The sequence below is a fragment of the Leguminivora glycinivorella genome, chromosome 3 (assembly GCF_023078275.1).
Source record: "Leguminivora glycinivorella isolate SPB_JAAS2020 chromosome 3, LegGlyc_1.1, whole genome shotgun sequence".
Taxonomy (NCBI): Eukaryota; Metazoa; Arthropoda; class Insecta; order Lepidoptera; family Tortricidae; genus Leguminivora; species Leguminivora glycinivorella.
This window is the reverse complement of record NC_062973.1, coordinates 7958059-7973032: the sequence shown is the minus strand read 5'-3', so window position 1 is coordinate 7973032 and position 14974 is coordinate 7958059. Positions and strand designations below refer to the sequence as shown.

The window sequence follows — 14974 nt, the reverse complement described above, 5'->3', positions numbered from 1 at the left end:
ATACCTTAATATTATTCCAATTGAGATCAGTGAGCTTCTGGTCGTTGTCCTGCACCATCTTGATGGTCGAGTCAGGGTCCGTATCGTTAGGGGGGTCCATGGGGTAAACCTGGAACGTCAAATATACACAATTAAGTAGAGGCCATTACTGTTATAAGTAATATTTGATAAAAAAAAAAAACTATAAAACATTCAAAATGAAATATCAACGAGCCTTATTAACATATTAAGCAGAAGGGATTTTGCATAGCTGTTGTGCCACTCCAGAAGTCAAGGCACATCTCGGACACTGACGATCAAATATAGAGGCGCGTTCCTAGCACACATTCTAAGCTCGTGTAGGTGAACGCGTACCATGCTTGTGTGAGTGATATATGACAGGTCGACTGATCGCGTTTTTGACAGCGGTAACTGTGAGGTAACCGAGAGCGGGTGGGCGGCACTTTTAGCGGGGAGCGAGTGGCCGTAGTGTACGATAGTACTCTTTATTATACTGTGGTCAAGGCGTACATGTAACCGATGCGTTTATTATTAGTACAGGTTCTAAATTTTTAACCGACTTCAAAAAAAGGAGGAGGTTCTCAGTTCGACTGAATTTTTTTTTTCGATCAGTCAATGTAGGTGCCTCCTCAAAATACCTCCTTAGTCGTTGCAGGTGTCATCTGTTGTAGCCAATGATGATTAATATGATATGGACGATGAGGAAACCCAGTGTTTATGGCAATATTAGTAATATGACTTGTATGCACTGAATGTACTTTTAGCTAAAAAAATCCGATGGGCGTAGTAACTTTCGTTCGCCATCCTAGCCGAGGCCGACGGGTTGGCCCTCGTTGAGTAGTGAAGCGTGGTACTGGTTCATCATCGAATAGCAGCCGAGTATGACTTAAAGAGTGGGAGAGAGGTCAGATCACAACCTCCTCTCTCTTTTGCTTATTGGGATGACATACTTTGGAGTAGCTTTGGCCGACGGGCTGGCTTTTATTGAGTAGTGAGGGTGATATACTGGTCTTGCTTCGTCATCGAATACCAGCCGAAGATGGCCTCAGGTAAGGTAAGCGAGGGGTTGGATCACAATCTCGTCTTTCCTTTGCCTATTTACCTTGAGCTTGGTAGCTTTGGTGATGCCATCCCCGCCGAGACCGACAGGCTGGCCCTTGCTGAGCAGTGAGGCGTGGTGTTGGTTCATCATCAAGTGGGAGCGAGAGGTCAGATAAGCCCTTTCTTGTCTTTCCTTTGCCTATTAGGATGACTTACCTTTGGCTTGGTAGCTTTGGTGATGCCGTCCCAGCCGAGGCCGACGGGCTGGCCTTTGTTGAGTAGTGACGCGTGGTACTGGTCCTGATTCATCATCGAGTGGAAGCCGAGGATAGCTGGAAACGAGAAAATATTTACGTTAGTACAAGCATATAGAGAGAATTTGAAGCAAAATTTCGAACTAAACGAAGTGTCGCACTGAAAGAAGGCTTAATAACAGTTTCACGCGTTCAGCTACAGCTTAATATCAACCTATGTACAATATGCAAACGTTTACGGTGATGATAGAATACAAATTTATGCTGGAACGAATCCAAAATAAATTCGTAAGGTTCTTATACTTAAAGTTGTACGGAGTGTACCCTTTTTATCCCTTAATGTACCCAACCTTGTTTGTGCTCGGCATAGTTGCATATAACCAACTAGAGGTTAGAAGAGAGTTGGCACTAGGCGTCATATATATTTAAGTTAGTCCGTGGAAAAATGAGTAACCCAGATTTACTTGCGACAATAGGGATTTATGCGCCCCAGCGTTACGTGTGGCGGAGGCGCAGGCCGCCACTGCTAGCCGAGCCGCGCGCGCGCACCGGTATGATGCGCACAGGCCCGTGGACGAGAGCCACCAGAATTTTTAACCAGGTAGCTAGTCGGACAGACGTATTTTATTGTTCTGAAGGTGAATTTAAGAAAGTTGCATTGTATGTGTTGTGTTATTCTTAGTATAGGTTTATTTAATTGTAGTACATAGTAGAATAAGTTTAGTTTGTAGTGTGAATAACTTGTAGTGTATACAAGTTATTTACATTACATACACGTAAATAACTTGTAGTGTATACAAGTTATTCGCATTGGGAAACTGTAAAGATAGCTGTAAGACTTATATATAAAAAAAAATTGCCTAAGCCTCTGCCCTCTTGTTCCAATATCAACCTTCGTGGAGAAAGACCTGGCAGGCAAGCATGGTCGAGTGATAAATGTTAAAATATCAGGCCGTTCCTATCGCACTATTAGTAAGTGCGATAGGGACGGCACTATTTGTATATGCCAGGTTTACGTTGATGCGAGGTTCAGAAAACGTTTGTTCGGGCAACGTTTGATTTTTGACTCTGGGACATTCGTCGACAACTATTATTGAGTTACCAAACATCATAGACTTTTTTCATCATACCCTTCGTTATAAACAATTGTTCTACACACTTCTAAAGTACAACGTCCATCGTTTTGTTACTGTTTCCCAAATAGTTTGTTGTTTTCTTGGCTGCCAACATTACGCTTTAACAATAATACAGACAGGCTATTTATAACCTTTATTTTTCCCTCTTATTTAAAACAACGACACTGAACGCTCCGGTATGTCAATAAAACTGATATACTGGCCATATTAAACCAAAATAAGTAATCTGTCACTAAGGCCATAGAAATAACTTGCACTGCCAACTGAGTAATTAAGAATTTAGAATAATCTCGAAAATATATAGGAAACTGAGTAATAAGTACTCAAACAAACAACTATAAAGTTAAACTAGTTAAAGGTCACAAGTTCAATGATCTTATTAATGGAAAATAAACCTTATCTTTGAAATATTTGTGTTGATGATTGGACAGCGCAGATTGGTGGTAAATGATTTTTGAAGCTTGCGTTGCAAAGACAAGACGACATTAGACGTGGTATGCCACTGGAAGACTGCCAGTGGGTTATAAAGAGCGTTTTTGCAATGATATTAGACATTTTTGTTGAAGAGATCAAGATCACGACATTGTCACTACTGGTTTGCTGGAGAGACGTAATCGGGAGCTGTTTGTGACGGCTCGTAGCCAATAATTGTAAAGGAAGCTGTTAAAATATCAAGCAGACCACCAGCCTTTTTTGGAATCAGTAAATTAATTGCATGTTCTTTCGCTTTGCCAAAATTTCGTGGTGTAAGTTACCGTGAAAAATATAAATATTTTCCTCGATCTTCCTAAATCGAAGTGCAAAGCAGTGTACAACAAGGATAAATTTAAATTTTTACCCTCGTCTACTATTTTGGTCTTCGCTTCGCTCAGACTTTGTTGTACAATCTACTATTACTCGATTCCTCGCGATAGAAATTAGAAACATGTATTTTATATATTACAGAGCAAAACGGTGACACAAAAATTCGACTATTGACAATAAATCACGCAAAAATGTCGCAAAATTGTGTCAAACGTTGCAATAAAATTGTAACTGGTATTGACACACTCACGATCTATTTAACCTTGAGTAGCGTCCCACATCGTAACTGGGAAGTCCATTATACAACATATATTTTATTTAAATGGATCAAAATTCGTCGTTGGCTAAATATGTAACCAAGAATGAATATTTCATTCATCATGTTCATCTGTAATACATATAGTTGGGAAACGGGGACAGTTTTTAGGAAACCGCTTAACCTTTTCGATGCCAGCGATGGATTCATCTGATACAGACCATAAAGTAGCTTATGTGCATTTAGATTTTAGATTTGACACTAGGTGGCGTGACGTGGCGTTTCGGCGTCAACGATTGTTTTTGATACGGCGTTGAAAATATTAAGGGTAAAATAGCATATTACAATTGGTTCTATGTACAATCAGACAATCTTTATCAGATGTATAAGAGCGCCCAAAAATAGATGTTCTTAAACCAGTTCTCTAACAGAGACAGATACCTATGTGTGGGCACCATAGCCGTTCCAATATATCTGATGGTGACCGTACCACATAATCTATAGGCACGTGATGACATCAGTGATGGAGTGGCGCTGATTGTCTCAAATACAAGTAACCTTATGGATGCATTTTCAAATTTTAATAATAGCGATAACCGTTGGAACTAGTTTGACTTCATGAGCACACAGAAAACCCTACAAAATGAAGACTGCACCAGTCGTGTTAAATACCTATCAAAGTGCTTATCAGCGTGCATTCCAGCGAGAAGAAGTTCTAAGGTAGAGTAGCATATATATGGTGCTCTATAGACTTTAATACACTATGTTACTTACCAGCCAAGTCAATGATTTCCTCCTGCGACGCGGTGCCCAACGCCTGCTCGTACTCATCGCCGAGGTCGATGGAGATCTGTTCGTCCGCTTCACGCGTCCGTTCTGGCGGGGGCGGCGGGATCCACTGGAAATCAAATTCGAAACTTAAGCTATTGAACACTTATATGAAATTGTTATACTGCAGTAGAGATCACCATTTTTACACGACTGCCCCAAAAAAAGAGTGTATTGTTTTCAGCGTTCATGTTTGTAATAATGCAGTCAATCAAGTCAAGGCAACGTACGAATTTTTTCTTAAGTCGTCTATGAGTTTTCAAAGAATAGGCAAGAGGACTAAAAAAAACTAATTAGTCCGTCAGTTAAATTATCAAAGAATTTTAGACACGTATTTTTTTTCTCATAAACGAAAAACGACGACGGTACAGGTGGGTTACCATGACGTGCTAAAGCCGTTCAGTTTAGGTTGAGAGAGAGGGACGGAGCTATGTAACTGCTATAGCTGTGTCCCTTTCTCTCAACCTAAACTGAACGTCTTTAGTACGTCATGGTAACCCCCCAGTGCGTTGAAGTTTCGCGTGACGTCACGCCTAGGTAGAATTTTTACTTGGAAGTGACATCTGACGTCATAAGTCCCCACTCCGGAACTTTGATGCTCTATATCTTCGTATTTTTTCATTAATTAGAAAAAGCGAAAAACGTGTTTAGTATTTTTGGACGATCTAACTGACGGACTTAACAAAATGCCATTTTTTGTGTAGTCGTTATCCCTATTATCTTGTTAGAAATAATCGTATCGCCAAAGAGAGCCACTGCAGATCCTATTCGACTTTTTTGTAGTCACAAAAACCATGAAATGTGTGAGATATAGTTAAAACATTTCGTCGCCATTCATCGCTTGTGTTGCCAGGCTACATATGCCGGTAGATTTGTTGAGCACTAATGGACGAACATTTTGGCAGAGTCGCTCACAAGGTCAACTGAATAAGTTTGTTGACTATAGGTTTTCACCTCTTTCCCTCGAACGCCACTTTGTCTGTCTTGCTGTTTGTATAAAATTGCATTAGCTCTTCATTGAAATGGTACTAATTGAAGTTCCTTTGCGTGCGCTACCTTGGTTGCTTGGCAAAAAAAGAGTGATAATGGAAATATTTTTTTTTGCATATCAACATTAACTTTTATCATATATAAGTGTTATAATAGTTGCCTGTTGCATAGACGGTGGCGCCCCTTTTATTTTGTACTCTTTTTTGCCAGGCTGTAAATAATCGAAAGAGATAGTGTCATGCACTAGAAAGGGACAACACGATTTGACCCTGAACTGCTGTCAAACTTCGGTTTTGTAGGAAGTATCCCTCGTTTCTATACATAAACAAATAAATAAATAGTTAGGACATTCTGACACAGATTGACTGAGGCAACCGGTAAGCTCAGGAAGGCTTGTGTTGTGGGTACTCAGACAACGATATATATAATATATAAATACTTATACACATAGAAAACATCCATGACTCAGGAACAAATATCTGTGCTCATCACACAAATAAATGCCCTTACCGGGATTCGAACCCGGGACCGCGGCGTAGCAGGCAGGGTCACTACCGACTACGCCAGACTGGTCAACATAAGTACTTTTTTTATGTGATATTATCTAATATTAAGAGTTTTTTTTTTTTATAATTTACCTTCTTCCCTCGAACAACACCAGCGACGTAAGGTTTGACCTCAGGCCGGTCTGGGGTCTCGAGCGCCTGTTTGTTGATGTGCTCGATCAGTTTCTTGCGGTTGAGGGGACCTGTGGGGTCCTTCTCACAGTCGTAATTGTTGCGTTGAGAGGGGGGGAGGAAGTTGTCCTGGAAATAGATAAGATTTTATTTTAAAATTTGTTTAAGACGATACGATACTGGTCAATTCTCCATACAAACGCTCTCGACTATTTCCTCCCTGGTTTTTGAAGATAGAGCAATGATTTTTTCAACACAGATTATTATTATTTTTATCTGTGTCGGACCATTTTGTTTTTTTTTTGCTATTTTTATTTTAAAGCCAATCAAAATTTTCTAAAAACGGCCTTTTTCAATATGGCTCAAAAAAGGTGTGATACTCAAGATCTGTAACAATTAGCCAAAAAATCTAAACCGACACAGATTATTCCATTGTTATTCAGATTCTCAAATGTGTGTGTTCAAAAAGTGTGTGATCTGTGGTGTGGTGTGGTCGTTACCTAGTCTGTTCGTTTTTATGTTGCCGTTTTTTCTTGTCCGTGTTTGATGTAAAGCGGTAAAATTTATTTGGTATTGAATGGATAGATAATTTTATCTTTATTGACACACCTCTGTAAAGATAAAACAATGGATTAAATGTAGAGGCAAACAACAACTGGGTTTACCGCTAAAAAGCGATCTCGTCCAAACAACGCGTTGTCTTTGCAATGTGTATGCCATAGTAAGGAAAGGTATGCAACACGAATGTTTGGGCAAATACAGCCATGTGCTTTACTGGCATTTGGCAATTTGTCAAGTTATGCGACTACGTTATGATTGGCTGAAACAGTGTTATGCTATGCCTTTCATATTGCGATGATTGATGAAACCGCGTGGTATAATCACGAGATGATATCGTCAGGGATAAGGCAATAACACATGTAGAAAAGGTTCCCATTCCACAGAATGTATTTGAAATAGGCACCTCATTTGAATGTGTCACTTACGCGGTCCCGATGATATCACTTCTCAATTGGACCGATTATTTTATTCAATGTTACCCTTACGAAGATACCTAGTCGTTTTATGGTCGTTTTATCAGGTGACAAGGTAGAACAACATTATGGCTTCAGTGGTTAAAAATGTGATAAGAGTTCATGCCTTATCACGCAATATCTAACCTTGATCATCTAAATCATGTTTATCTAAAAGTACCATCTTGAACTTGGGTTTGATTAATAGTATTGATCACATGTTCTGTTGGCCTTTGGCGCACGTGAGAAATACCGATGACATGTCGCATTCTTTAATTTAGTGAACTATAATTTATGTTTGTTTTGTTCACATTAGGACAAAACAAACATCTAAAGGAGAATGACCCACTTTTTATTGCAGGATTGCACAAGTGCGTTACCAACTTAGATTTTTGAACATATATTGTTCTAAAGACTAGGTACATATTACAAATGCTAAAAAGGGTTTTATAATATATTTTTTTGCTGATAAATTATGCATATCCCTATTCTATATAAAGGTAATCCAGAGTGATAATCATTTTCATTTCAAAATTTTACTTTTAACAACTTCTGAAAACTGAAACAGATAGGTACATGCGAGTTCATAAATCGTATTTTAATAATTATGTTCATATATAAAATTTTATTCATTTTAATTCTAATTTAATTTAATTTTAATGATATACATGTACATATGTATTAGCACATAAGTTAATTTTAAGATTTAAATTGCCATACCCATCTTGGGTCCATGAGGTACTGACTATTTCGCATGTAAAAAACATATTGTAATTACAATGGTGCAATAAAGAAAGAATAAAGAATAAAGAATAAATGTGTGTACATTTTTTCACCTAATTGCAACGAGCTAAGGTGAAGAAATGTACACATATTTATGAACTCGACTGTACCTATACCTATCTGATATTGAAAAAGAAACAAGTACTTACTAAGACAACCGATATTTGTCAAATACCTACGTGTAACAGTACGTTAACATTGAAACGGACCTTCGTATTTTAGACCCATTATACGGGAAGAAGGTCCAATTGCACCTGAAAACCGAAGGCCGTTTTGAAATCTCACGGACTACCGTGCTTTTAGCAACGGATTATGAAGGTAAACACGATGTATTGTTAATATTAATATACATTACATTTGCAGTAGCAAAACATTAACACAAGCATCATTATGTAAAGTGTGTCAACGGCTTAGCAATAACAATAAAACCTACAATATGTTATCATATGAACCGGTCAATTAAATACCACTTGTTTATCGTAGGTAGACGAGTAAGTAAGTAGGTGTGGGCTTGATAACGCATGTGATAAACACTTGCACACTTTTTGTTCATTAGCTTGACCTTGATTGCGTGCAATACTAATATGAAGTTGCTACTTTAGGACAAAGACATATGTAACTCCGTATAGACAGATAAAGTCTAAGAAAAAAACGTACCTCAAAACCATATTTAGTTTAATAAGTTATATTACATACTTCAATGTAAAAAACAAGTGGTGAGTTCGGTGAATACTGGCCCACCATAATATAGTTTATACTAGTACGGGGGTCAGAAATACACTTACTTAACTTTGTCTTGGTTTTTACCATAGTAATAGTTACGACAAATAAAAATGTAAGTAGTTTAAGCACTTTTTCTGGCACAATAAAAGATTTTTATTTTTTATACAGAAAAAGGTACGGTGACCTAGATGGCGATACACCTTTAGGGGACGCTCGGCTAGATGTCGCTAATATTAATATTTGACATTTTAACACATATCAAGCTAATAATATGGGCCAAATTGTCAAAACTGAGGTTCAAAGGTTTGAAGCCTGTGTCGAGACTTCGAGAGATGGCAGTCTATGCACTGTGATTACATATTTTACTTTAACAGTAACTCTCTATAATACTCGATCCTCTTTGCTTTAGGATAATGTAATATTTTGAGGTAGTCTATACTGCTGGGTAGACTTGCTCGGAAAAGGGATTTATCATTTATACGTCTAATGCTAATTTCTACATAATCAAATGGTAATTACGGGCACGGCATTCACATAATATAGGTATCTATGAATTTATTATCAGATCTTATGTGGGTGTCCTCATAAAAAGTACAAGGTACCTATATTACATAAGCGGAGGGATATAGAAGACCTGTTTATGATTTAAATACTTGTAATTTTCTATGAAACATAGGACTTATATCAAGTCCGATATAATCCTACCTACAGGTGCATGCAACGGTGTGGGCAATCTTATCTAACTCATAATATACATTATTAGTGCAAGAGGATTAATAAAACCTAGATTAGTAGGCTTTAGGGACAGACCTAGCTTTACAAATAAGATAACTTAGATAACAATATTATACTTGCCATAATATAACATTTTCTCCCGTGAATCATTCTGGTAACTCGGCATTCAGGACAATAAGTAGTAATGTAAAGTAAAGTAAAGTAAAGTAAAGTTTATTACAGTACATTACAATAGGCAATTACAATTAACATGACGAAAATAAGCAGTACTCTAATAACATGAACGCAAAGACTTACAAAGGTTCCTACACTAGGCAGAGCCTGTCCTGTAGGTAGCCAACACAGTTAGGAGTATTCAAAACAACAGGTTGTGCATGTAATGGTTATGTATTGTGTAACGCCATTGTGGCAATCCTCCAATTATAATAACGATGAGAAATTATCAAGCGGAGGCCCAAGGCCCATTCTAATTGCCGAAAACTGCGAATTGAGTGTGATTTCAACATTTATATATTTTTGAAATAGTGATGAGTTGTATCGGTTTTGGTGTGGTTTTCACAAAGTTAATCTGTGTAAGAAAGAATGTCCTACAATATCTATAAATTTATTTTTTATATTTATTTATCTACTGATGAATCTAGTTGGCTGTAGTATTTGTACTGAGAACCGTGCTTGCAGCGGATTCATAACTTTTGCGTTTATATGTATACATACTTGTCTACTAGAAAACGACATTTTTAAATAAATTAGCAGAATTACTTTATTATTATATTAATAAGTTCCTCTACTTAATTACCGACGCGAAATTCAAATATTTAGTTTAATTTTCTGAAGTTATACGCGCTGCCGCATCGCAATTAGGTATAGTATGTTGGTATTAATGTAGTGTACATGAAATATTTTGTAAAACATAATAATTCTACTAGTTGAACGATATGAATAAACAATAAAACAACCAAATGCACAAAAATAAATAAATATTACAGAACATTCTTAATTTCTTACACACATTATATACTCATCACACAAATAAACGCCCTTGCCGGGATTCGAACACGGGACCGACCACTTAGAAGGCGAGATACCAATACCAATTTAAAAATACCTTTAATACAGAAAAAAAACTAAAACCAGCATTTGAACTCAATGTACATTGTACTCATTACCCCAGTTGCTATCTAACATGCAAATAAATTAGTTACACTTGAAAGCATATGCAAATGAAACAGGGAGCGAGTCAAAAGTGGTTTGTTTCTTATTCTTATGCAAACAGTTACTGGAGCGAGGAAATATCGCTACTTGTTGGTAATAAATACTTTGTAACCTGTTATTGTTAGCTATTTGAAGCTTTTCTAACGATATAATTATGTTTTAATACTTTTAATAGACCTTTCTCTTATTTTATAAATGTGGCAAATGAAGTACCTGCCTAACGTATAGTAATGGTTACTAAACTTATGCGTATAACTATTAGGGTGAGACCCTGAGCGTTTTTTGACCGCCTAAGCACGCGCTCGAGTTGAGCGTTTTTTGTGATGATAAAGTACTGTAACATGTATAAAAAGCTGGGCTTTGCAATTGAATGATGAATCATTGATATGACTATTTAATTACCAGCCTAAACAGGTGTAGTGTTCAACCGCCGAAGACGAGAAGTGAATAGCGGTGAGTGAGATTTCTTAGTCTTTAAAAAAAACTCACAAGCAGTGTGCCTACAGACGAGTACGTTTATTATGACGCCTAGTAACCATGGTACAAGCTAATTTGGAGCTAGGTTAATATTTATTTATTTATACTAGGTATTTTATTCTTGGTTCATCAAAATAAGGCGCATAAGAAAATCATTTTAGACACAAGACACAACAGTTTGCCAATTTTCATGAATCCTAATTAAATGAACCCCACCATATTTATAACAGTATAAATATAGCCATATGAATGAGTAAAAACAAGCACTTAAGACACACACGAGACATCAAGGTTACAGGAACAATAAACTGAAAACTGCATGAGATCACCAAATTACACCTACATACTATAAAGTTAGTCATTTCCTTCATTACCTAGTTGCTTGATCATGATTGCTTTGTTTTTTTATGTAGAAAGGTTTTTATGAGACATTTTTCTGGTCTTAGATTCAAAGACTTATTTTTTGTCTGTACTTCTCATTCACCCTGTATATATCCTGAAATTGTAAATATAATATAACCACAGTATAATAAAGAGTACTATCGTACAGTATTATTTGACGGCCAGTGTCCGAGGTGTGATATAACTGAAGTTTTTTTATAAAAGAAAATCTTTAACTCTTAATAAAATTGTAATTGTAACTTTGTCCTAATAAAGCATGATGCTCATTACATATTTCATGCTCTGTTAAATTGAACTCTTTTGGGATATATCAAGGTTGCTTTCGTATCTCATTAGCAAACATACTACTTTGAAAGAATTACTCAGAGCAATGGAAACACAATTAGCAGTGATAATTTGGCAAAGAAAGAAATGTGACTCAATTCATTTGCTTTGAACTTTTTTCTTCAACAGTATTTAGCACATTTGGTGTGTTTATACCTTTTGTTTGTATATAAACAGACCAATGCAATAAATACTACTGTAAATGGGCCTATACATGGAATATATTGGGTTGGCACAAAAGTAATGACACACTCTACAAAACTCTATACATTTCCTTTCTTAAGTTAATTGTTTTCGATAATATTCTAGTATGTTGTAGAACATTCTAGGTACTTCTAATGTGAGGGTATATAAAGCCGCCCTCGTGATTGGTTTAGTTAGATTGAAATAAAATGGACGAGCGACAAGTTCGAACACTTTACTTATACGAGTACTTGTTAGGCCACAGTGCGCAGGCTGCGGCTGACAATATCAACACTGCATTGGGCGCTGGAAGTACAAGCCATGCCACGGTGTCCAGATGGTTTGACCGTTTTAAATCAGGAGACAGGAGCCTTGAAAGTCAGTCACGCTCAGAGCGACCACCTGCATTCAATGATGACGATTTACGCCGCGAACTACAATCGAATCCTGATGCTACTACTCGTGAATTAGCGGAAGCACTTAACTGCAGTCACCACGCTGTGGAATACCATCTGCATGAGCTTGGGTATCGAAAAGTTTTGGATCGATGGGTACCGCACATCCTTACCGACGCCAGTCGTGCAGTCCGTGTCGCCATCTGTCAATCACTTTTGCTGCGACCCCGACGTAAAGAGTTTTTGACTGATCTGGTTACGGGAGATGAATCATGGATTTATTATGAGAACGATACACGTCGTGCTTTTTGGCTGCCTCGAGAAGAAACGCCACCAACTCAACCGAAGCTGAGTCAAAAGAACCGCTTAAAAGTTTTGCTTTGTTGTTTCTGGGACTCGCAAGGCATGCTGTTTCATGAACTATTACACAATGAAACTGTAAACGCTAACAAATATTCAACACAGCTCACCGAACTATCTTCTGCTATCAAGAAAAAACGACGAAGACGAGCCACTGTAATTTTACTACATGATAACGCTCGACCTCATGTCGCATCTACCGTTCGCCAACAGCTGCAGAACTTGGGCTGGGAGACGATACCCCACCCACCTTATTCTCCAGACCTCGCACCATCAGACTTTCATTTGTTTAGAGCCCTGAAACGACATTTGCGGGGTAAACAATTCAATGATTTCCATGATGTACAGGTGGAGTTGAACAACTTTTTCGAGGCACAGCCATCAGAGTTCTGGGCGAAAGGCATCCAAACTTTGCCGGATCGTTGGCAAGAAGTCATAGATGCTAATGGTGATTACATCATCGACTAAGCTTTTTGTATTGTAATAATAATAAAAAATATAAAACGTAAACCAAGTGTCTCATTACTTTTGTGCCAACCCAATATTTTCACTGTAATATGTGGCCGGCAACTGTTAGTCTTTTTCTAACATGTGAGAAAGAGAGGGATACCAATAGTTGCCAGCTATTGCCGTGTAAATATGACCCATTTCGAAACTTGTTTAGAGTATTGATTTCCTTGAGTATGGCATGCAGACAGTTATTAATAGCCATTTATTTGTATTTTTTCCTCATTCCTAGAGCAATCACTGAACAAGCAAAATGATTTGTTTTTATGTATACAGAGGAAAGGTCTCCAAATAGTTTGACCTAAAGGTTATTATGCCTATTATAGTCAGAATAGATAAAGTAATAGTCTACTAGACTCATATCGAATTTGGCACAAGAAATGATTGTTGTAGTATTTGACATAAGAAACCAAATGTTTATAGATAATGGGTATTAAAATAAAAGTGTATGATGACTACGTACTTTCGATTAAAAATGCTGTCAGCCATGTAGTGACGTCATAGAACCTAACTTTAACTTGTTCAATTCGATTGAGGTCATCATCATGCACAGACAATCTATATATTAACATGGCTAATGTTGTTTTTGCCTGATTAAGTGAAAGTATAGTATAAAAATATTTTTTTGCGATTTTCAAGTCGTAATAAAATACGGTAATTTTTTTTCCGGTTAATTGAACAGTAATTAATAATATAACTTGACTTTAAAAAAGGGTCAAGTAGCCTATACTAGCCTTAAACCTATTAAAAAGGACCATATTTTTATGGATTGAACTGTAAGAAAACATGTTTTCAGGTTTGGGTTCAGTCTGAATCGCGAATTGAAATGTACCCAAATCAGTCAGATGGAAAATTTCAGTTTGGTCCATCTGGCATAAACTCAGTTACAAGTATCATTTCATTTGTAATTCTTTAATAGGGTAAGATATGCAAATGTTTGGGCAAAGTCGTCAAGCCCAATGGACAACAATCAACAAACAACACCTCTTAAAAAGTCTATTATAGATCCGCAGTGAACTGAATTAACACCACAATTATTAAGTTGTTCTGAGGAATAATGTAATGAAAAATCTATAGGCTGATTGGAAAATAAGTATGACACAATTGGAAAATCATATGACAAATTGTCGGCATAAAATTTCCCAAAACAGATTCTTACAATTATATATCAAGATTTTGATAAATTGATTTCAACTTGCAAAACTTGATGTTTCCATTAATCACTGATAATTATGGAATTATTGAAAAACTTAATATTAAATTTTCTACTTCTAGTGTGCTAGTTTTTTTCATTTGATGGGATTTGAATATTTGGATTGCAATAACTGCAGTAAAGATTCTTTGTTGCAACTCTTATTGTCTAAATAACATACTACAAATTGTACCTAAAAATTATATTTCGCAAGTAGCACACTTAATTAGAAAAAAATGTATTAATTAATATTTTCATCTGTGGATAAAACCAGGATATTTTTTTAATGCTATAGGAGGCAAACAAGCAAACAGATCACCTAATGGAAAGCAATCGCTGCACCCATGGCATGCACACTCAAAACACCTGAAGGATTGGAGGTGCATTGCCTGCCTTTAAGATTAAAAGACATGTACATTCTTTTTTTGAAGGTTGTATGTGTATAGGTGACAGTTCACACACAATTTAGCTGTACGAGACAGTAAGTGTATGTAGACGGAAAGAAAGAGAAGCATTATAATACTACTATTCTTAAATATTTTGTAGATTTGTCACAGACAAGCAATTGAAGAAATCATTATTATATGTCATAGTAAGAATAACCTAACCTAATAGAAGCAACAATTTCAACCAATTGCTCCAATTGGACATAGCAGTAAACTATGTTTATGTTTAATTGAGA

At 36.7% G+C, this 14974-nt stretch overlaps 1 protein-coding gene across 3 annotated transcripts in view; it reads right to left on the bottom strand.

Annotated features, from left to right (window-relative positions):
• Positions 1–14974, bottom strand: part of LOC125242681 (tropomodulin-1) — a 109825-nt gene that overhangs the window by 18038 nt on the left and 76813 nt on the right. For all 3 annotated transcript variants that reach the window (XM_048151546.1, XM_048151547.1, XM_048151545.1), the window contains exons 3-6: positions 5948–6115; positions 4266–4389; positions 1258–1373; positions 5–109 (exon numbers count right to left, since the gene is read on the bottom strand). In XM_048151546.1, coding sequence (XP_048007503.1) covers positions 5–109; positions 1258–1373; positions 4266–4389; positions 5948–6115 — 513 coding nt within the window. The remainder of the gene's footprint in view (positions 1–4; positions 110–1257; positions 1374–4265; positions 4390–5947; positions 6116–14974) is intronic.